Source organism: Cucurbita pepo, chromosome 2 (genome assembly GCF_057944985.1).
Source record: "Cucurbita pepo subsp. pepo isolate OVF chromosome 2, ASM5794498v1, whole genome shotgun sequence".
Classification (NCBI taxonomy): Eukaryota; Viridiplantae; Streptophyta; class Magnoliopsida; order Cucurbitales; family Cucurbitaceae; genus Cucurbita; species Cucurbita pepo.
Genome location: NC_141799.1, coordinates 4998524 through 5021384, shown reverse-complemented (window position 1 = coordinate 5021384; position 22861 = coordinate 4998524). Strand labels below are relative to the sequence as shown.

At 37.1% G+C, this 22861-nt stretch overlaps 4 protein-coding genes and 1 pseudogene across 10 annotated transcripts; 3 read left to right on the top strand and 2 right to left on the bottom strand.

The window, feature by feature from the left end:
* Positions 1–373: 373 nt before the first annotated feature.
* Positions 374–1591, bottom strand: LOC111788884 (putative long-chain-alcohol O-fatty-acyltransferase 5 pseudogene; annotated as a pseudogene).
* A 1127-nt stretch (positions 1592–2718) lies between these two features.
* Positions 2719–5984, top strand: LOC111786139 (V-type proton ATPase subunit e1). The gene is made up of 4 exons (XM_023666483.2): positions 2719–2839; positions 2945–3092; positions 4102–4149; positions 5621–5984. Exons 2-4 carry the CDS (start codon positions 2995–2997, stop codon positions 5685–5687), a joined length of 213 nt encoding a protein of 70 aa, XP_023522251.1. The 5' UTR covers positions 2719–2839; positions 2945–2994; the 3' UTR covers positions 5688–5984.
* Positions 5985–6943: 959 nt separating this feature from the next.
* LOC111789300 (syntaxin-51) lies at positions 6944–10431 on the bottom strand. 2 transcript variants are annotated; one of them, XM_023670021.2, is made up of 6 exons: positions 10223–10431; positions 9630–9872; positions 9094–9299; positions 8901–9001; positions 8762–8806; positions 6944–7296 (listed from the first exon to the last, which is right to left on the bottom strand). In XM_023670021.2, exons 2-6 carry the CDS (start codon positions 9845–9847, stop codon positions 7165–7167), a joined length of 702 nt encoding a protein of 233 aa, XP_023525789.1. In that variant the 5' UTR covers positions 9848–9872; positions 10223–10431; the 3' UTR covers positions 6944–7164. The 2 variants fall into 2 exon arrangements, with proteins under 2 accessions (XP_023525789.1, XP_023525788.1); XM_023670020.2 differs by having other exon boundaries at positions 9630–9851; positions 10223–10429.
* Positions 10432–11569: 1138 nt separating this feature from the next.
* On the top strand, positions 11570–16693 carry LOC111788592 (serine/threonine-protein phosphatase PP-X isozyme 2). 2 transcript variants are annotated; one of them, XM_087121207.1, is made up of 8 exons: positions 11570–11804; positions 12274–12426; positions 14603–14665; positions 14741–14826; positions 15053–15128; positions 15215–15483; positions 15558–15636; positions 16159–16693. In XM_087121207.1, the coding sequence occupies exons 1-8, from the start codon at positions 11664–11666 to the stop codon at positions 16252–16254; spliced, it is 963 nt and encodes a 320-aa protein (XP_086977333.1). In that variant the 5' UTR covers positions 11570–11663; the 3' UTR covers positions 16255–16693. The 2 variants fall into 2 exon arrangements, with proteins under 2 accessions (XP_086977333.1, XP_023524747.1); XM_023668979.2 differs by having other exon boundaries at positions 11572–11804; positions 16149–16693.
* Positions 16694–16912: 219 nt separating this feature from the next.
* LOC111788593 (putative BPI/LBP family protein At1g04970) lies at positions 16913–22488 on the top strand. 5 transcript variants are annotated; one of them, XM_087121204.1, is made up of 9 exons: positions 17563–17703; positions 19522–19708; positions 19796–19916; positions 20195–20522; positions 20597–20707; positions 20914–21096; positions 21319–21567; positions 21670–21795; positions 21901–22488. In XM_087121204.1, exons 2-9 carry the CDS (start codon positions 19660–19662, stop codon positions 22093–22095), a joined length of 1362 nt encoding a protein of 453 aa, XP_086977330.1. In that variant the 5' UTR covers positions 17563–17703; positions 19522–19659; the 3' UTR covers positions 22096–22488. The 5 variants fall into 5 exon arrangements, with proteins under 5 accessions (XP_086977328.1, XP_086977329.1, XP_086977332.1 ...); XM_087121202.1 differs by lacking the exon at positions 19522–19708 and having other exon boundaries at positions 16913–17703; positions 19777–19916; XM_087121205.1 differs by lacking the exon at positions 17563–17703 and having other exon boundaries at positions 19514–19708.
* Positions 22489–22861: the final 373 nt, after the last annotated feature.

Genomic DNA, 22861 nt, shown 5'->3' with positions numbered 1-22861 from the left:
AGTCGTGTTCGTCTAACAATAATAATAATATCCATCTATTATATTTTGTTGATATATTTGTAAAATTGAAATCTCAATGTCGATATTTATCATAAAAATAAAATAAATTTAGAGCGCGATCTTAATATATTTTAGAGTTTTTATTTTATTAAAAAATTTAATGATATTTTTACGATAAATATGATATTTTTATTAATTTAGCCTAAGTTTAATAATAAACTTTGAAATAAAATTTTAATTTAGTTTTTTCAAATTATTTTTTAGCACCAATTGTAGTTAGCTACTAATGGGTATTATTAATTAATTTATAAACTATTTTTAGATTATAAATTTTATATAATTTACATTATTATTATGTTATACAAAAATTAAATAAGTTTATAAAATGAAATATTTTATTTATAAAAAACTATATATTTTTTTTCAATGTAATTCGATAATTTCTATGAAAGGAAAACGAAGTAAATAACTTTCATTTCACATACCCCGCCGCCGCCTTACATTCCCCAATAACTGCGGCCACCGCACCAGTCTTCAACAGCGGCGGAAAGAACAACCACGCGGCGGTGATCACTACAAACGCCAACGTCAACGGCCCGGCGACCGCCCAATGAAGCCGCCAATTTTCTCCCAAAGCCTTCTTCACCCAAAATTCCACCACCACACAAACCCCATGAAGCACAAAAAACCCAGTAACCTCCCAAGTCGGAACCGCTCCGGTGACATAGTAAAACAGCAGCTCATGCATCAGCCCCGATACCACAAACGTCGCAAACACCGCCACAACCGCCGCCCGTCGCCGCCCCAAAACGCCGCTCACGGCGGCCCTAACCGGCAAAAATACAGACCATCTTAAAGTATTCGAAACCAACAAATTCCATCTCCTCCCCCAAAAATCCCGGAGCGACGTCGCCAAATACGGCTCGTTCGACGGCGGTTCGAGCTCGATTCCAAAACCCCATCTCACAAACGTATTAGACAGACCCAAAACAACATCAATAAACAAATACAGAGACACACAGTAAAAACAGAGCATAGCATTCGGGGACAGATTTTGGGCGAAATCATCGCCGGCAACCAAAACGGCGAAGAGAAACCCCTTCGCCGGCAGATTGAGCGGCAATTTGGGGGAATCGATGGTCTTCAACAATGGATCCGTGGGTTTTTGAGGATTTTGAGGATCTGGGTCGGGCTGATTTTGCTTGATTCTGATCGGGAAACAAGCGATTGAGACGAACAGAGGGAATGACAATGGTGGGTCGGAACATAGAGGGCCGGAATCGAAGCAGAACAGAAGGAGCTTGAAGGAGGCGAGCCAGGTGATGAAGAAGGCGATGATTCCGGCGAGGAGGAGGGAGGAGAGAGGGAGAGGGAGGAGGGTGTAGAGAGAGAGGATTGGGAGGAGAGAGAGAAGCCTTGGGAGACCTTTGGGGAGCTTGGTGGAGATGAAGTAGGAGTAGACTAAAGAGGCAAGAACGGCGGCGGAGATTTTGAGTAAGGTGTAGAGATCCGCCGCCATGGGAGCGATTTTGGAGCTTTGATTTTGTTACAGAGATGAGGGATTCATTGGGGGGGGGGGGGGGGAAGTGCTCTTAAGATGTTGAATTTTAACATTTCCATAAATGTCCACCTCTCCTTCTAAACTTCTACCAAATTTTCGATATAATTACGAACGCATATACGTTGATTTGCATTTAAAACGACGAGTTTAGACTAGTTAAATGTAATTTAGCGACTCTAGCTTAACCCACTCACATAAGTGACTTTAATATTGGTGTGGTCGAATGAACGGAATGATATACGAATGGCAGCCCCTCCAAATAACAACAATAGAAAAAATTGTTTTTGTACCACTACTTGCAAAGTCATGTCTAAGCAGGCTAGATGAAAAGTTATATGCTATTTAAGCCATTGTGTCGTATTTTTCTTATAGTTATATAAAATTGCTTTTAAATTTTCTCTCATTCTTATTTTCAAACTCTCGTTCGAAACTCTCTCTGTCCCCACTTTCTAAAACCTTCTTCTTAATCACTGAGTGTTGCTCAACAATAAGCGACGCGACTTTGGGGTAAATACATTTAATACAATTAATGAGACGGGAACTTGTTGACATTGTCACTTTAAAGATAAGACAATAAATTAATTTTATAAGACAAAAAGTTGTTGGAAACTTAATAAGGTTTCCATGAAGTTACATATTCTAGAGCGGTTACAGCGTGTATTCGTCATCATCATTTATGTAAGTATCGATATTTATTAATATTAATCTGCTCTCCAATTTGCCTATAAAAATTTTAAATTATAAATTTAGTCCCTGAAATTTCAATATTATAAATTTAGTCGGTAAATTGTGAGATCAAAATATTTTTTACAAGGATATGAAAACCTGTTTCTAAGACACTGTTGTTGGATGAACAAAGTCCAAATGATCATGAGTTTATAAGGGAGGAATACTAACTCCATTGGTATGAGGCCTCTTGGGGAAGCCCAAAGCAAAGCCACGAGAGCTTACACTCAAAGTGGACAATATCATACCATTGTGGAGAGTCGTGTTCGTCTAACAACTGTTTTAAAATCTTGGTCCATATAAAATTAAAACCATTTATATCTAATTGATTCATTAAAAAATTATTAAATAAAATTTTAATTTAAATGTAAAAAAGAAAAAAGAAAAAAAAGGTGGTATTGGACCTAAGCCCATTGTATTCGGCCCATTAAATAGTATGACCCGACCCGATTACTTCGCATCTCCAGATTCCGACTAATTTCCGATCTATTTTGTTCTTCAGATTTCTAATATCCTTTTATTGTTCCCCACAATTCTTCATCTTCTTTCTTGGTATCGAAACGAATCTACTTTTGTTTTTTTCTTCAGATTGTTCTGTTTCTTTTTTCATTTGATTCAAATTGCATCTTGATTTTCGATTTCTTCTTTTGATTGTAGCGGTTTTGATCTTTTGATTGCGCGCGGTCGAGGTCGAACCTGAATTAACAATGGGATTCTTGGTGACGTCCCTGATTTTCGCTGTGATTGGAGTCATCGCATGTTTTTGCTCTCTAATTTGCTGTAACAGAGGAGCTTCGACTAATTTGTAATGTTCCTTGTGCTTAATCGATTATTGTTTTTTTTTTTTTTTTTTTTTTTTTTTTTTGTCTATTTTCGTGCATATGCTGGATTTTGGATCGAGAGGAAATTGAGCTGCTACTTTATCTAACTCGGTTATGAAGTATACGCTTTTGCTGTTAACTATGTTTGATTTCCGTATTCTACTGTAAACAACGTGCTGTTGATTCTAAGTCCTTGTGTTGTTGGCTTTTAGGCATTTAATCTGTTGGTTATATTCTTCTAGGATATACGGACTGCTAATTTTGTAACACTGAAGATTCAGGCGCATGTATCTAGGCTGGCATATAGTACTAAGATTGTAATATGAGTTTCTAGGATTTAAGGTATCGACGCACAAATTATTAGGATGCAAAAAGAAAGTTCTTCGGAAAAATGAAATTAGGGAAGCTTTGTGGGATATTGAATAGGATGGAACAATATTTTTGACAAAAGATATCAATTTTGAAACATTTTATTGAGTCATTGGAGGATATTTGAGTTTTTATAAAAATTTATTACATTAGCTAAAGAAAAATAACATCATTCTGGAATATGATTAATTGAAATTTCTCTAGTCAAGCAATACGTAGTTCTGGGTTTAAGTAGACCAGTGTTTTCTATCTTTCCATTGAAGGTATGCAATTGGTAAGCTTGATGATAAAATCTAATAACTTCATGGTCTAAAAACAGATCAGAACCTAAATGGTGCTTACTGAAACATTGTTATAGATTAATGTAGGAGATCAAAAAGTCTGTAAATCCCATGCCTCTCTCATTATCCATTGGATTTTTTTTTTTTTTTTTTTGTTTTTGTTTTTGTTTTTGTTTTTGTTGTTGTTGTTGTTGTTGTAATTCTCATGGCTTGCTGCCCTTTTATAATTTCATTATTCAATGGAATGAATTGTTCACCATTTCTCAATTTTTTTAAAAAAATCGAAACATGTTGCTTTTCATTGTATGAGTGAAATGGCTAATATTGATATTCTTCAATGCAGGTTTCACCTTACTTTGATAACTACTGCAACAATATGCTGCTGGATGATGTAAGTTTATGTTTGTCTTGCATTTGATTAACCATTTTCTTGTGCTATGAAATTCGCTTGTTATGTCCGGGGTAGTCCTTGGTGATGTTTGGTTCTCCATCAGGTTCTATATTTTCCATTGGGCTTTGGTTTCAAAGGTTTCCTGATATTATTTGCTTGATTTGATTTCATTAGAACTCCTTTCTTTAGTCGGGTTCCTTTTGTAAACTTGGTTTTCTTGGATGTCCTTGTATTCTTTCGTTTTTTTTCCTCAATAGAAGTTCAGTTTTATATTAGAAAAAAATGTTTTCCAAATTCAAGTTACAGTCTAAAGCAACAAACCCTTTGCTTGCTTGGAGCGAGAGGCTCTCGTACAATGCATCAGTGAAAAAAGGTGCACGTAGAAGTAGAAAATGTATCATAGTGTATGAGTAGATTAAAGGAAACATTAGAACCCAAAATGAAAGCCTGGGCCTTGGGGTGGGTATGGAATTTTAAGAAAGAAAAAGATTAGAACCCACAATAAATTCTATTGCTAGATGTAAATGTATCATGAAATTGTCATGAAATTTTTGTAAAGGCTTTGGTAATTCTGTTGGACTTGATATAAGCCTTTTTCATATTATTGATACTTACACACTGATTTTTACAAATAGTCATAAAATGAAGAACAAATCCTTTAGGTTATATTTCCACAAAGTAGATGCTAGTCAGCATGTTTGTTAACATAAAAATCCATGAAACAACCCCCGGACTCCCCCTCAAGAAGGAAAATGGATATTCTCTTATCCCAACCAGCGTGCAAGATCTTGGAATCATGCACCAATCAACCTTGTGGTTAAAACATGTTTTATTTAGCTACTTGTTGATGCTAAAGGGGTACAAATGAGGCCCATTATTCAATGTTTTCGTTACGAATGTTTATTGATTTTAATGCATTTTATTAGATCGTGTTGGATTGGGTTATGTGCATTATTTGGCAATAGACTTTCATATGTCTCTTTAATGAAACCCTCAAACCGTTTAGGAAGTTCCAATCAAAGAAACCCAAGAAATCCTTGACATTATACTGAACTCTGCTTCTAAAATTGACTGGCTACTATCTTTTTTTTTTTTTTTTTTTTTTTTTTTTTTTTCTGTCTCCATCTAACGGGATTTCCTCCTCAGAATGTACCATTATTGAAATATAGACTTCTTCTACGTTAAATTTTCACCCCCTTTGGTTTTCTGGGGGTATTATGTTAAAGGGTAAAAAAAAAATTAGGGAAACAAAATCCTCATTGTCTGTCCTGAAGTTTCCATTTAGACTATAAAGATATCAAATTCACTTCAACACATTGTAATAATACACGGGCATGTTCACATTTCAGGACAACCAGTTACTGAATCTATGAATTGGGTTACTCTTGTTACAGTATCTATTAGTACTAGGCTCTAAATATGTATAAATCTACGCTGACTGCTAAATTTATGATCCATTTGTTGAATTTAGGTGGGCAATTGTATATCTTGCACAAATGAAGCCACTCATTGTTCCAATTCTGAATGACTCGGAGTGAAGTTTATTTGGGGTTGCAGCTGATCAACCCTAAGATATGTTCTATTTTTGAGATTCAATGTATCTATGCGTTTCATTTCCTGGTTGAATCTGTGCAATCCATAAATTGAAGATGACCTTCGATTGGGTTCTGTATTTTTTCTGTTTCCTGAGTGTTGGTTTATTTACTTTCCGTCAAATTTTTGGAAAGATGGACTGTTGTTATTCGCAGCTATTTAATACAGATATGTTCTTGTGAAATAGATACGTTTTGTGGTTGGAGCTGTTTGTTTCATCAATAAAATCATTGTTCCATGTTTCTTGTTGAGATATTCTTAGGGGATTCCAGATTTAGAACAAATTGATCATTATGGAAGAAAGTGGAAGGAGTTTCATTATACAACTTTGTTTGAAATTATAACTTTTAAATTTGTTTGTTTAGTCTTGAATTTACGTTAAATAAAGTGTCTAATAGTCTTTAAATTTAAACTTTTTTTTTCTTTTTTCTGTCCAATAAATCTTTGAAATTTCAATTCTTGTTGGTCCTTAACATACATTATATTCTTAAAAATTTACAAACTAAACATAAAATTAAAAATTCTTGAATCTTCAAGACATAAATCAAATCAAAGGCTCTATGAGACATTAATATAAGTTTAGTTTGTTTATTTGGTTTTTGAATTTTCGACCATGTTTGATAGACGCCTAAACATTTTGTGTCTGATTAAGAACTTTTAATTTTGTGTCTAATAAATTTGTGAATTTTTAGTGTCTAATAGAATTTTTAATTTTTAATTTTGTATCTAATAAATCTTTAAAACTTTTAATTGTGTTATTTTAAAATTTAATTAACCTATTAGATATATATTCAAATTTTAAGTTAATGAAATTTTAACATTTTAATTTTTTTTGTCTAATAAATTTGTGAACTTAAAATTAAAAAAAATAATGATAAAGATTAAATTAGTAATTTAACCAATTCAATTTTTTAACTACATCAGATATAGTTAGTTTTAAAAAAATTAAAAATTAAAGAGTCACTAAGAACACAAAATTGAAAGTTCATAAATCTAATAAAAATTTTAAAATTCAAAATTAGTAAAAATAATAATAAATATCTTCAATGAAGAGAAGACATAACACGAGTATATTCATTCTAAAATTTATAGAGAGAAGACCCATAGAAAGTCTATAACATTAAACTGATGGTAAGAACTCGAAGATTTGTCGAAAATTATGATACTAAATTAGAACCGTTCGAAAGCAAAGAAACGAAAATGGTATTTTAACCGTCGACCTTAATATTTCGTAGTAAGAAGAGGGATGAAGAGTTGGCAATCACAATAGTCGCTTAAAGCTGAAAATATACAAACTCCAAACTCGCCTCAATCTCATGGAAGTAAAAAAAAAAGAGCACAACTTCACAAAAGAAAACCAGACATCAGAATCTTACACCACAAGCTTTACGTTTTAGCCAATTCACACCAAATCACAGTGAGTTACAAATACTTGATGAGTAGCCATATAACAGCAGCAAGAACGACGATCCCGACAACCGATAAAATCATCGACATGCAAGTGCAACCACCCTTGGTCCGCTTGTTCAATATTGCCAGCCTCTTCTGCACTCGCTGTGTTCATCAAATACACAAGTTGATACATTAATGCAATGAGTAAGGAAGCAAACGAATAAGATTCAAAGACTTAAGTACGTGATGTGATGGCCATTGTCAATACATTGCAATTGTTCTTATCAAGCTTTTTCTCATTCACAATTTACATTTGAGGTGTTCGAAGCATAGCTTGATTTCCTCTTTGGCCACGAGCAATCCAGTTTGAACAATATTCTTGAACAGAAGTTATAGAAAGAATAATAATCTAGACGACAATTTTGAAAGAACTTATTGTCAACCTCTTTCAAATATGAATCTTTATGATTCTGAGAGGAAGACACTGTCAATTCAAATATGGGTTTGATTCACATTGTACCGGCTCAAGCCCCACCGCTAGCACATATTGTCCTTTTTGGGCTTTCCTTTTCGAGCTTACCCACAAGGTTTTTAAAACGTGTCTGCTAGGGAAAGGTTTCAACACCCTTATAAAGGGTGTTTTGTTCTCCTCCCCAACTAATGTGGGATTCTCACAATCCACCCTCTTTCATAAAGATTTCCTCTTTGGCCACGAGCAATCCAGTTTGAACAATATTCTTGAACAGAAGTTATAGAAAGAATAATAATCTAGACGACAATTTTGAAAGAACTTATTGTCAACCTCTTTCAAATATGAATCTTTATGATTCTGAAAGGAAGACACTGTCAATTCAAATATGGGTTTGATTCACATTGTACCGGCTCAAGCCCCACCGCTAGCACATATTGTACCGGCTTACCCACAAGGTTTTTAAAACGTGTCTGCTAGGGAAAGGTTTCCACACCCTTATAAAGGGTGTTTTGTTCTCCTCCCCAACTAATGTGGGATTCTCACAATCCACCCTCCTTTGGGGCCCTGCGTCCTCGCTGACACTCGTTCCTTTCTCCAATCGATGTGGGACCCCCACCAAATCCACCCCCCTTCGGAGCCCAGCGTCCTTACTAGCACACCGCCTCGTGTTTACCTCCTTCGAGGAACAGCCTCCTCACTGGCACATTGTCCAATGTCTGACTCTGATACCATCTGTAACAGTCCAAGTCCACCGCTAGCAGATATTGTCCTCTTTAGGTTTTCCCTTTCGGGCTTACCCTCAAGGTTTTTAAAACGCGTCTGCTAGGGAAAGGTTTCCACACCCTTATAAAGGGTGTTTTGTTCTCGTCCCCAACCAATGTGGGATTCTCACAATTCACACCATGTTCTGAGAAATATTTACTATCCGAAAAGAGGAAAAAAAAACGGAGTTTTTATCTAAATAAATGCCTATAAGTTTAAACAGGGGTTTACAAAAACTAGATCCTTGCCAATTGGGAAATCCAGTCATGGACAGCAAATATTTTCTATTTTTCCCAGCAGGGTGGACCCTCTCACAGTTACAGTACACAACAGATTATGCACACAACAAAACAGCCATCATATAGGGAAAGAATTAGAACAAGACATTCGTACCCGTAATCGTGAATCTGTAACATCAACGTGTTCATCTAAATCATCCTGCACCGATGAACGGAGGAAAAACAAGCTAAAATTTTAAGAATCAACGTAATGGCAACTAATGAATTAACATGACAATGATTGAAAGACATACAATAAGTCTCGTGTGAAGGGTAAGTTCTTCATTGACAGCCAATGCAATATGTTTTGTGCTAATTATAGTCCCTTCCAGTTTCTCGAGACCTTCATCTTGCTCTGCTCCATATATCATTATATTTTCACATTAATTAGCCTCAAAGAGATCCAGTGGTAAAATTTTGTCAATGAGTTATGTCAAATAAACCTACCTCTCATGATTTGTCGTTGAAACCCAACTAGGCCCTGGTTGTCCAAGCCTGCTGTTCTGTTCATAACATCAGCTGGCTTTATTTCTGGACCAAGTAAGCTATCACGGTTCGCAAAGTTCGACATGTTCAAAGCTGAAGCCATCTGGTTAGCTTTTGATCTCAAATTTGCTATCATGTCCCTGCGACGGTTCATCTCTTTCTCTGGTCTGCAAGCCACGTAAATAAACGCCCAATTCCCAACAAAATTACCACGAAAATACGAAGTTAGATAACCAAACCACATTTACATATACATAAAGAATATAACATCCAGAACTCACAAATGGCCAATTCCCAACAAAATTACCACAAAAATGAAAAGTTGGATAACCACACCACATTTATAGATATAAATTTCTACACATTTCTTATAGAACGAAACATTTTCCGACTTAAACTAGAACAACTTATCGCATAAACCGAAAAGATAGCCATATTGTTATTCTGTCAATAATTGGAAACTGAGGAAAAGGGATGCCATATTTAACATGACTCACATTGGTTGCTTTCCTTGAAGCTTGGGTAACTGAGTCTGCAAGGTATCAAGTCTGGTACCCAATATCGTGATCTTCCTGCGTATGGCCGAAGCGTGACGTTGAGCTTCCGGGCCAGACGCAGCAAGTGAATTTCTCTCAGAAATCATGCCATTGATCTCTTCAGAGAGTTTCAAAGCTTCATTGTATTCCTTCGTCCATGACTCCAAAGTATACGCCATTGGCCTTCAATCCAAACACCACATACTTAAAAACAAAATCAGTTGTTTCACATCGTCATTCATTAAATAACCAACAGGTTCGTCCACAGAAAGAGAAGCCAGCAGAAAACAAAAGCTAGATTAAAGCTAAGCCGTTTTAACGATCTAGAAGAATCACCCACAAATTGGTAAACTAAAGGATCAAACATTTCGGTGGATTCACAAACCAAGAACAAACGAAATAACAGAATTGAGGTCAAAACCACATAATCAAACCCTGAAATCAACAGATACAATAGAACAAACCAAGAAACACACGGAAAACTACTCTGAAAAGGAAATTAATCAAATTACCAGACAATACAGAATTCAAAATCAAAAGAAGAAGGAATTTACCCGTTCGAAATTAGAATTGAGGTTCGGCAAAAGAGGGGAATTCAACGTGCGGCTATGGGCGATTGTATGGGGAAGATGATATAAATCCGCCACCGGCGGCCAACAACGTCCGTCAATTAATCGGAATCGGAATCGGAAATCAGAACGTCGGAATTTGATTGAAGAGACCTAAAAGGAAATAAAATCAAAAGGAAAATGAAGGAAAAAGGTGTTCCTTTGAGATTATTGGAACCTAACACCACACGGTAAACTATGGGTCCCACATCCACGTGTAACCAAAAAAAAATTATGATTTAAATAAATAAGAGGGTTATAGATTTTGATTGATTATTGATAATTTAGGTTTACACTTAAGTGTGAGGGTATTTTGGTCATTTTCGAATATCGTGAAAATTCGATGAATCACAACAATTGATTCGTTTCATAGCTCCAACTCAACCTCTCGACATTTGAGGTCACTATGGGTCCCAGATCTACTGCTAGCAAATATTGTCTGGGCATGGTTGGATGACACGTACGCTATATGAATGACGAGTTGTAACGGCCCAGATCTACCGCTAGCAAATATTGTCCTCTTTGGGCTTTTCCCTTTCGGGCTTCCCCTCAAGGCTTTAAAACGCGTCTGCTAGGAGAAGGTTTACACACCCTTATAAATATAAGGTGGTTTGTTCTCCTCCCCAACCAATGTGGGACATCACACGCGTGCCCTATGACTCCTGCATGTATCTTATTTTATGATTATATAACGTGTGTTACGTTATGTGACAATTTATGCTATAAGTTATCCTATGATATAATTATGCTATGTTATGAAACTACGTTGTGATATCATTGTTATATGATCCATGAACTTCCATATGTCACGCCATACATATTATGTTATCATGTTCATTCTATGCCTATGAGACATTGACATTAATAAGCCATGTATGTTAACCATGAAAGATATGTTCAATATACGTATACATGTCTCATAGGAACGCCATGTCACGAAAAGAACGAGGTATGGTTTGCCTCATTAGTATATGCCATGATTTGAAGCCACGAGACCTCGTTCATTTTATATGTCACACACCTCGAGATACTCAACGCATACACTACGACACTATGCACGCCATGATATGCACTTTTCCCTCCATGGCTTCCTGCAGCGTGAGTGTGTGCTAGGCCATGAAACCTCATGTATTTTATATGTCACACACCTCGAGATACTCCTCATTATGATTAGCACGAATGCATACACTAGGATACTATGCACGTTGTGCGCTAGGCCATAGCTAGTCAGGATAGTTGCACAAGTACTTACCGTAAAATATTTTATAGAAAGAAATAAGGGAACCCACAGTATACTATTATTTCCCTTCCGGGGCTCTGCGTGGGAGAGAGATACAGAGAGATACAGAGAGATTCAGTCCTTCAAGAAGAAGAAGAAGAAGAAGAGATGTCTGACCTAGACCGCCAAATTGAGCAGTTGAAGAATTGCGAGCCGCTCAAGGAGTTTGAAGTAAAAGCTCTTTGTCTAAAGGCCATTGAAATCCTCGTCGAAGAGAGCAACGTTCAGAGGGTTGATGCCCCTGTTACTGTAACTCTTACTCTTCCCCTCCTCTCATGCTTTCTATTGCGCTTCTTTTTTCTTTTCCTTTTTAGTTTCATGCTTTTTAACTAAGATTCTTGTCACTGTTATTCGATAATGAACCAGAATTCAGGCAAACTGACGGGTCTTGATTTTTTAACATCATTCTTGTTTGGAAAAACTAGAGTCTTGAGGAATTTTAGCGGATTGTGGCCTTAATTATCGGTATAATGAACGAGAGAGTGCAGTTGTTTGCAAACGATTTTGTGAACACTGAAACGTTAATGCTCTAAAGTTACCATGGAAACAACAATAGAGAATGATTTAGGGGATTTCTTTTGCTTCATATAGAACTCAAGGATTTTATGTTCAATCTTTTATTTTATGAAAGGCCGACAGTTTATTTCCTCTATGTTTGAGTTTTAGATTTGGATTGATATTCATTGCTAACCTTTTTTCATTTTTTCTTTTCATTTAGATATGTGGAGACATCCATGGGCAGTTTTATGATTTGATAGAGCTTTTTAAAGTAGGAGGCGATTGTCCAAAGAGCAACTACTTATTTCTTGGCGATTTTGTTGACAGAGGAATATACTCAGTTGAGACATTTCTACTATTACTTGCTCTGAAGGTGCGTTTAGTTATTTTAAACAGTTAAACTTTAGTCTTTTTATATTGAAATTTGGTTTTGGTTTTATTGGCTTTCAAGACTTGGTTTGATTTTGAACCAATGCTTTAAGTTGTACACAAGGACATCTTTTTTGAGATATCTAATGGAAATTGGTGTCTTTAAATTTTGTAAGGAAGCAAATAAATAATCAACGAACTTATCTTGCCCAATAAATTGGAGACAGAGATGGAGATTCCTGGAAAATAAGTTGCTTGAGAATAAACAACTTAACAGTCTATAGTGAAGAAGACTTGTATTTGTCTTATCCCAAAATATCTCTTCTCACAACAAGTCTTTATGAAACCGAACTCAAGGTTGTTGGGAGTGAGTCCCACATTGGCTAATTTAGGGAATGATCATGGGTTTATAAGTAAAGGAATACATCTCTATTGGTACGAGACCTTTTGGGGAAGCCCAAAGCAAAACCATGAGAGCTTATGCTCAAAATGGACAATATCATACCATTGTGGAGAGTCGTGATTCATAACATGGTATCAGAGTCATGCTCTAAACTTAGTCATGACAATAGAATCCTCAAATATCGAACAAAGGGTATACTTTGTTCGAGGGCTCCAGAGAAGGGAGTTGAGCCGCGATTAAGGGGAGGCTGTTCGAGAGATCCATAAGCCTCAGCCTCAGGGGAGGCTTATAGTGTACTTTGTTCGAGGGAAGGAGTGTTGGGAGTGAGTCCCACATTGACTAATTTAGGGAATGATTATGGGTTTACAAGTAAAGGAATACATCTCCATTGGTATGAGGCCTTTTGGGGAAGCCCAAAGCAAAGCCATGAGAGGACGTAACACTACGGTGAGGATGCAAAAATGGGTTTCCAACCTTTACATGACATGTGTGTTATGTTTGAGAAGGTAGGAGAATTATTGACAATTCATGATCAGCATGTTGGTGTATTTTGGAGCTCTCTTTTGAGATAATGCAGATTTTTTTTTGTTATTCCTCGAACCTTAGGACTCCATGCGTCTCCCTTAAGAAATAGCCCAGTTTTCCTAAATGGGGAAATGTTTGTATGGGAAGTTTGGGATTGCATCAAGATTCAAGCTTATATTGGCGTCTTGCTCTGAGAATTTCCATTATTACCCGTTTCTGTTATTTACTCGTACTGGAAGAATTTTTTACTTGTCAGTTATTGGAGTCTGATGGATGGTTATTTTCTTCCATTAGCTGTAACTTGTATTTGATTAAATGTATTCATGAAGTTTCTTACTATAACAACAACAACAACAACAGTGATGATATTCCCTGGCTCTTCTGGAGTGAGTTGCAACTTTTTTTCTTGCAAGATAATCGATATTGCTGTGGATGGCTTTGGCCCTGAAAAATAATGGTTGGCAGTCATATTTTTTCATTAGAAGAAACAACATAGAGAATTAGGCCCCCACTTGTTTATGTTATCTCTTAGTTGTGTTTCTGCAAAGGATGAAAGTTGATTCGGAATATGTTATTATACCTTCAGATTTCTGGGTGTTTGTTTTCCTTGATCTTCTAGGCTTACGAGAGTGCTCAGTCAGGGAAAAGTTCAGAAATTTAAAGCATATGTTTGAGAGTCTGTTCTCAGTAGTTTGTTACCTTTTTTTTTCATCATAATAAGAGGAATGTTTCTGAACCCTCTCTTTGGTAATGGCAGCTCAAACTAAGCTACAAAACAATGAATTTAGAACCTACTTGTCCAGCTCGCCAGAAGCCTTATATTGAAAATGTGTCTATGTCTTCTTACATATACTCAAAGGGGTAACCAGTAAACTTGCATATGGCATCTATAAATTGCCATTTAACTGAATACTCCTCCAAAGTAGGCAAAAAAGACAGTGAAAGCTAATCAAAATTTCAAATTTGTGCACAACCCATTTTGGAACAAACCTTGGTTTTAACCGTAACCCTTTGCATGAAAACCCTAGCATGGCATAACCATGGCTTCTGTAGAGAGAAATAAAGCCTTCAAAGTTCAAAACAAGTTCTGAAAAGACAAACAATTAACATCATAAGATGTTTATGTCAATTTTCAGTTTGTAGATAAATACATGGTATGATGTATATGGTGTTGTTATCCTTAAAGCTCACCCTATTTATTTTATTTTTTAGCTCAACTAAATTTATCTCAAAATGGACTTTTCATTATTAGGTTAGATATCCAGACCGGATAACTCTTATTAGAGGGAACCATGAAAGCCGTCAAATCACACAGGTTAAGTTTCTGGACTTTACTGTCCTAGATAAAATGCTTTGTTTAGTTTTCTTAATATTCTTTTTCTGTATACAGGTTTATGGATTTTATGACGAGTGCCTTTGCAAATATGACTCTGTGAATGTTTGGAAATACTGTACTGATGTTTTTGATTACTTAAGGTTTGTAAATTTTGGTTTTAATCATTTATCACAGAGAGAGGGAGAGAACAAACCAAGGCATGCTTCTGTTTAGCGTATGAGAAGATGAATTTGATGGCATGATTCTATATAATGCATAAGAGATTAAGTTGGTGAATTGCATGTAAAATCATCGGGCAATTTGGACATTAATAATTGCAATTCTAATCAAGTTCCCCCCTTCTTTCTTCCTTTGGTCATTCACCAGTCTCTCGGCTCTTATTGAAAACAAGATATTTAGTGTCCATGGTGGTCTCTCTCCAGCCGTAACAACATTAGATCAGGTTAGAACGCTTCATTTCTCTCACTTGTTCTTAAGCATGTATAAATTGAACTCAGTTTCAGCAAACTACCGTTTTTTAATATTCAGATCAGAACAATTGATAGGAAACAAGAAGTACCTCACGAGGGTGCCATGTGTGACCTTCTGTGGTCTGATCCTGAAGACATTGTAGATGGCTGGGGTTTGAGTCCTCGAGGAGCTGGTTTCCTGTTTGGTGGCAGTGTAGTGACTTCATTTAACCACACGAACAACATCGATTATATTTGTCGGGCTCATCAGCTGGTAATGGAAGGATTTAAATGGATGTTTAATAATCAGATAGTTACAGTCTGGTCAGCTCCTAATTATTGTTACAGGTACGTAATCCTCAAGACTTTGCCTCAACTTTGTGCTAATCTAATGGTTCTTGACATTCTTTATTTCGTTTCAGATGTGGTAATGTAGCTGCTATACTTCAACTGGATGAAAACCTTAATAAACAGTTTCGTGTCTTCGGTGCTGCTGAACAGGTATGGTCAAGATTTTTGTTATATCTGTGAATCCGAACTCAAATATAAAATAGTTGCTGTTTATCACGTGTTATAGTATGAGTAGTTCAGGACTACCTTTCCATGTACTCTCCTACCCTGTTATTCTCGTCTCGTTCGGTTGTAATGCACTTTTCATCAATTACCATGGGCATCCAAACCTTAAACCAAACTAATGAATTAGTTTTTTCATAGATTAATGGGGTGGGTTATATGGGCATACTGTAATAAGTTATCTAAAAAATCATAAATCATTAAATAACTCTGTATGTTAATGAAACACTTGTACTGTTTTTTCCAACTTGGTCTGTCTTTATCATGTGGTTTTCCATCTATAATCTATTGTGGAAAACCGTTATTAAATTTACACTGAGAGCCAACTCTTTTGCCTGTTCTTTACACAACTTAGTACTTCCATAGAAATTGGAGAAGCATTGTCCTGCTGCATATGTTGATATTAGCATACAACGTATTGGATTGTTGATACTCTGCAGGAATCAATAGGAAATCCGGTCAAGAAACCTGCACCAGACTACTTCCTTTGAAATCGTTTCGTGTATGTTCCAATGGATACAGACAAGTTGTGCAGTTGCTTGGTGACGATGATCTCACGACACCTTGGGTGGGAATCATCAACACAATAGAGGGGATACGGATTCGTTAACGAGCAAAAGCTGTGATCATTTCGGATGCTTGGGGGGTCAGCTATTAGAAATTGTCATGTAAAATGCTGATTCCTTGTCCTTGTACCCAAAGATCCAGACGGATGATGATGCCTGATGGCATCTTCCAAAAGGAAGGAGGTGTGCTCTCAAGTATTTCATAGGGTATAAGGATACGTTTTACATTGGTCATGGTAACTCTGGGAGGGGGACATATCTGATGAATTATAATGGAATGGATGAGTTATAGAAGAAGAAAGTGAGTCTGACTCCAAATTCTTCAAGAATTACTCTCTTTTTAGGCCTTCACCTTCCATTCTCTTCTTTTTGAACTGTTTCAATTACTAATGGATTATATTCTTGGCAGCATTTGGAGATTGGTGAGAGTTCTAATAATCTATTTCTATCTTAATTATTCATGAATCAATATGAACATAGTTCTACTGATATAAAGTATATGTTCGTATATGTATCGATGAGGAAGAAAAAAAATTAATATCTTTGAGTCAACGTGAGTATATAGGAAAATCAGATTATCCAATAGAACTCCCACAAATAATTCCTGGATCTGTTGCTACCACCAAGACAACTCATTTTGAGATTCGCAAAACAAAACAGAACTTTGACAACCAACGCATCCCCACTGTTGAGTATTTGTCTATTGCTAATTGCTAGCATGACGTGTGGGTTTGATCGTTTATCCGATTTGTAATTACAATCAAATTCAACCATTCAATTCCATTTCAAGATTGCCTAAATCATACTCTTCTTCTCCCCCACTTCATGATTTGTGCACATTTCAAGTTTTTGTGCACAAACGAGTTAAATTTCGGGAAACCCTTTTCAAATATTAAACTCTCCCACTCAATTCTCCTCTGATTTCTTCAAAATTGTGTTCCTTGGCAGAATTCCTCATCTGGGTCACTTCGAATTTCCGCAACTCACTCAATATCGGAGGGAATAATCTTCTTCGCTTTTCTCTGATATGGGTTCCGTTTTGAAGTTCGTCGTGTTTTCGCTTCTATTAGCTTCTGCCTCTTCCCATATCAATTCCAGCGATGAGGGTTTCATTTCGATGGTCGTATCTCAAAAGGGTCTTAACTTCATCAAGGATTTCTTGATAGACAAGGCAATTTCCTCCATCATTCCCCTTCGTTTGCCCAATATTGAGAAGACTGTCAATATTGCTCTTATCGGCAAAGTTCATATGGGTCTTTCCGATATAATCATTGGCAGCATCGAGGTCGAATCGTCGGATATTCGGATCGGTGAGACGGGTGTCAACATAGTTGTCACGAAAGCCACTGCTAATATGAGTATGAAATGGCAATATACGTACAACACTTGGTTGTTCGAAATTTCTGATAAAGGAGACGCCTCTGTTCAGGTAATTCAGCTACTCGGTAATGTTATTTGATTTGTCTGATCATTTGAACTGAAATTTTGAAGTATTGATGTTCACAAATATGAACAAAACCTGATTAGATGCTTATGAGATAGTTCTGGCTTGAATTGTTTGGAGATAGTTACAACTAGAGTTCATAGCCTCTGGTTTATCTGTTTAGGTGAATCTTGTACTTCCATCAATCAGATGACAACCTGCATATTTAGAATATAGTCCAATTCTACTTCTTAATCAACTGTGATAGACATAGTAGATCTGTAGGGTCACAACCAATATGGCTCTGAATCGTTTGTTATTACATTAATCGTGTTTGGTTCCGTAACTATTGTGAGCATTGGATTGTATAGGAAACATAAAGAAAGAATGATGCAATTGAGAAACTATATTCTCAAGTGCGAGGTCGGGGCACGAGTGTGGTACCTAAACTGTGAGATCCCACATCGGTTGGGAAGGAGAACGAAGTATTCTTTATAAGGGTGTGGAAACCTCTCCCTAGTAGACGCATTTTAAAAACCTTGAAGGAAAGACCGAAAGGGAAATCTCAAAGAGGACAATATTTGCTAGTGGTGAGCTTAGGCTGTTACAAATGGTATCGAAGTCAGACACTTGGCAATGTGCCAGCGAGGAGGTTGAGCCTCAAAGGGGGGTGGATTGGGGAGTCCCACATCGATTGGAGAAGGGAACGAGTGACAGCGAGGACGCTGGGCCCTGAAGGAGGGAGGGGGATTGTGAGATCCCACATCAGTTGGGGAGGAGAACGAAACATTCTTTATAAGAGTGTGGAAATTTCTTCGTAGCAGACATGTTTTAAAAACTTTGAGGGGAAACCCGAAAGAGAGAGCCCAAAGAAGACAATATCTGCTAGCGGTGGGCTTGAGCTCTTACGTAAACCTAAGCTGATTCTTGGTTGAATTAGTGTCTTTTATTGACACCATCTTAATATAGATATTTGAGGTGAGGTGGCAAATTAAACATAGGTTATCAAGGTAGATATCTGCACCGAATGTGAGTGATTTTATAGGATACAACAGCGCATCATTATTAAAGTACCAACCTTCATTTTTCACCAGAGTCTGAAGACTTTATACGACCTCATTCTCGCCAAGTTGTTTGTACTCACCCTTGTAGAAGCTTTGTTGTTCGAGGGCTCCATAGACCTCAAGAGAGGCTCTATGGGTACTTTGTTCGAGGGAAGGTGTTAAGGATATTTAGTAATAAATTATAGTTTACCATATATATTATATTTGATATTTTATTATAAGACAAATATTTAATATTTGTCTTATTACCCCAGGTATATTGTTATTTCTATTTATTACTATTTTCATATCCTTGTAATTTATTTGATTATAAATAAGATAACTTTTACACCATTTAGGTGTGGTGGATTAATCAAACATTCTTAGAAGGATTGTTGAATATTGTTGGAAGGGAGTCCCACATTGACTAATTAAGGGGATGATCATGGGTTTACAAGCAAGGAATACGCCTCCATTGGTACGAGGTCTTTTGGGAAAACCAAGCCATGAGAGCTTATGCTCAAAGTAGACAATATCATACTATTGTGGAGAGTCGTGGTTTCTAACATTACCTACTCTCCAGCTGAACAATGAATTGGAGGGCAATTATTCAAATACTTCAGTTCATCAAGATCGAGTGTTGTAGCTCTCCTATAAACTTTAAATGCAGTATTAACTTGGAAAGAAATCTGCTTTTTTTTTGTTTTTGTAGCTATCTCTGAGTATCGAGGGTCGAACTCCTTGCATTATGTTCATAGCTTATGCTCGTTTAACTTTACAGAGGTCTTCCCGACGCTAAGGCTTCCTTCGAGAGAGATTTTAAATCATTTACTTACCTACTGGACCTTGAATTGGGTATCTCCAAACACCCCAAACCTTGTCACCAGAAAAAGAAATAACATCAGACAATGTGAAAGAGATGGCTCTGCTAATTGTTGATTGCTTGGCATTTCAACTTGAAGTAGCTTGTAACATATAGCTCTTGCAATGTCTTTTCATTGTTACTGAATCCTTAATGAGGGGCTTTGACTTATAGGTTGATGGTATGAATATAGGCCTAACTCTGGGTTTAAATCAACAAAACGGAACTCTTGGGCTGTCTCTTTCAGAATGCGGATGCAATGTCGAACATATCTCCATACACGTGCACGGTGGCGCATCTTGGCTTTACCAAGGGTACGCAACCGATAACTATTCTGGGGTTTGCCTGCTCCTGACCCTTTTGAATTGAAACTGATCTCTTAGATTCAAATATTCTCTTCAAATTTAACGCGTTGAACAATTGAATCAAAAGTTTCGAATGTACCAAACCAATCTTCGTTTCGCTTTAGTTCGTTTGGCTTGCTGGAGATGATATGGTTTCGTTACGGGTCGATATATTGATGCTAATCTTTGCTTGCTTTGTGTGCATGGTTAGATATTAAACCAGTTGTGGCCTATATTTTTTTGTTCAGGTTGGTTGATGCTTTTGAAGGGAAAATAGAGTCAACAGTTGAAGATAATATTTCCAAAAAAATTGGAGAAGGGGTAGTAAAGCTCGACTCGTCGTTGGGGTCACTTCCACGAGAAATCTCGCTAGCTCATGTTGCGGTTCTAAACGTCACTTTTGTGGGGAGCCCTGTGTTGTCCTCTTCTTCCATTGAATTCAAAATTGATGGTTTATTCAGCCCTTCTAAGAAGACAATAGTTTCTAGCTATAACCGAGGCGATACCGAAGATTCCAGCAATGGAATATCTCGACGTGAAAATATTCTCGACTCAGCTTCTCGTGTTCCCTTTATAGTAAGTTCTTATACACGAAGACTCCAATTTTTCTTTACCGTTTCTTTGGCTAAAGTGTTCCCCTTTTCTTGCAGTATCTCCGTAATGAAACTGAAGGTTCTGTCTACTGCAATGCTTCAGCTAAGATGCTTGAGATCTCTCTACATGAAAGTGTCCTCAACTCTGCATCACAAGTTATCTTTGAAGTAAGTTCTCATTGATGAACACTCCCATGAACAATCTAATGGTTATTGTAACGGTCCAGGCCCACCGCTAGCAGATATTGTCCTCTTTGGGCTTTCCCTCGAGGTTTTTAAAACGCGTCTGCTAAGGAGAAGTTTCCACACTCTTATAAAGGGTGTTTCGTTCTCCTCCCCAATCGATTTGGGATCTCACAATCCACCCTTTTCAGGGCCCAGCGTCCTCGCTGGCACTCGTTCCTTTCTCCAATCGTGTGGGACCCCACCAAATCCACCCCCTTTGTGGCCTAGCGTCCTTACTGGCACACCGCCTCATGTCTACCCCCTTTGGAGAACAACCTTTTCGCTGGCACATTGCCCGGTGTTTGGCTCTGATACCATTTGTAACAGCCCAGGTACACCATTAGTCGGTATTGTCTTCTTTGGACTTTCCCATTTAGGCTTTCCCTCAAGGTTTTTAAAATGCGTCTGCTGGGGAGAGGTTTCCACACCCTTATAAAGAATGTTTTGTCCTCCTCCCCAACCGATGTGGGATCTCACATGAATGCACCCTGCACCCTTTTATAGATCCATTCGGATCAAGGAACTGCTTAACTTAACAGTTATTATGTGGCCAGGAGAATTATATGCACTGGATCGTGGACAAAATTCCCGACCAGCACCTTTTGAACACTGCAGCATGGAAATGGATTATTCCTCTACTCTACAGGCAGTATCCAGATGACGATATTGTCCTGAATATCTCCGCCTCCTCTCCACCGTCCTTGAGACTGCGAGACCAAGATATCGCTGCCTCGATTTACGTCGACATGATTATCGAGGTTGTAAACAATGATGAAGTTATACCGGTTGCTTGCATTTCGTTGGTAAGCTCATGCGAACTTTATTACGTAATCTCGAAAAGTTTGTGATTTCATTTGATTGAATTTCTTAAATGCAACCAACCTGTTTGGTTCTGATTCAAACAGGAAGTTACTGCCTCTTTTTCTCCAGTAATCTTGGAGAAGAATTTGGTTGGTCATGTAACCTTGGAAGATCTTTCATTGTCTTTGAAATGGAGCAAGATTGGTCGTATTCATCTTTATCTGATTGAGGTATGATCGCTTTATATTCAAAATATTTCAACGCTAAATTACGATGTAAAAGTTCTGAACGAGAATCCATTGAACTCGAAGATCATATGTTTCAAAATTTTGCAGAGAACCCTTGTGGGGTTGATCAAAACCGTCGTGGTACCGTTTGTCGACCTGTATCTCTTAAAAGGAGTCCCGTTGCCAAGTTTTCATGGATTAGCCCTCGAGGACGTCGAATTGGCTTTCAATTCTTCAAGGATCATCATGTGCAGCGATGTTGCCTTAAGTGAAGGGTTTAGGCAGCTAAAAGCATCGATGTGACCGTCATACACGGCTACTTACGTGTAAATTTTCTCGTTCATGTGAATAGTTAGAAGCAGAAGAAAGTTGAAAGAGGAAACCCATTTATTTGTAAACACGTAATAAAACTATAGACCTGCCTCGACCCAACCCGACCCATGCATATGTAATTAGGTCAAAGAAGCTCGTGCCCCTTTCCATCGTTCACGTCCCTACAACTAGAAATTGAATGGGGAATGTTGATATTAGAATGTAGAATTTATGCATCAATGATGTTGACTATGTCTAGGTAAAGGCAAGACACTCATGCACGGCTGTCAGGGACATTGCTAGTTTAAAGACTATGAAACATACATAATGACAATTATATTTAATTTCATAGACGATTGGCCAATATAAGTTGTTTTATTTTTACTTATGTGTAGTTTTAATTTCTTATTCCTTTAGTACGGTTTTGAAGACCTCTTTTTAAAGAGGTAAGTTCATGACATTGTTTTATGAACACGTTTTAAAAGGATATTTCCGTACAAGGTATTACGTCATGCATGTGGTAGCGACTGTAGGTTGATAGAAAACTAGGGTAGTTAACCATTCATTTCATTAATGAATTCCGACGTCTTTTCAACTAGAACTTGATTATGGCTCTTCTCCTCTTCAAATAGCTTGAAATTTTGATGGCTTCAAATTCCCACCTCTACAAGAGCAAAAATTCTCATTCCATTTGGTCGAGATCCTAAATAAACAAAAATTCTCATTCGATTCACATGTCCACAATACGAGCAAACCC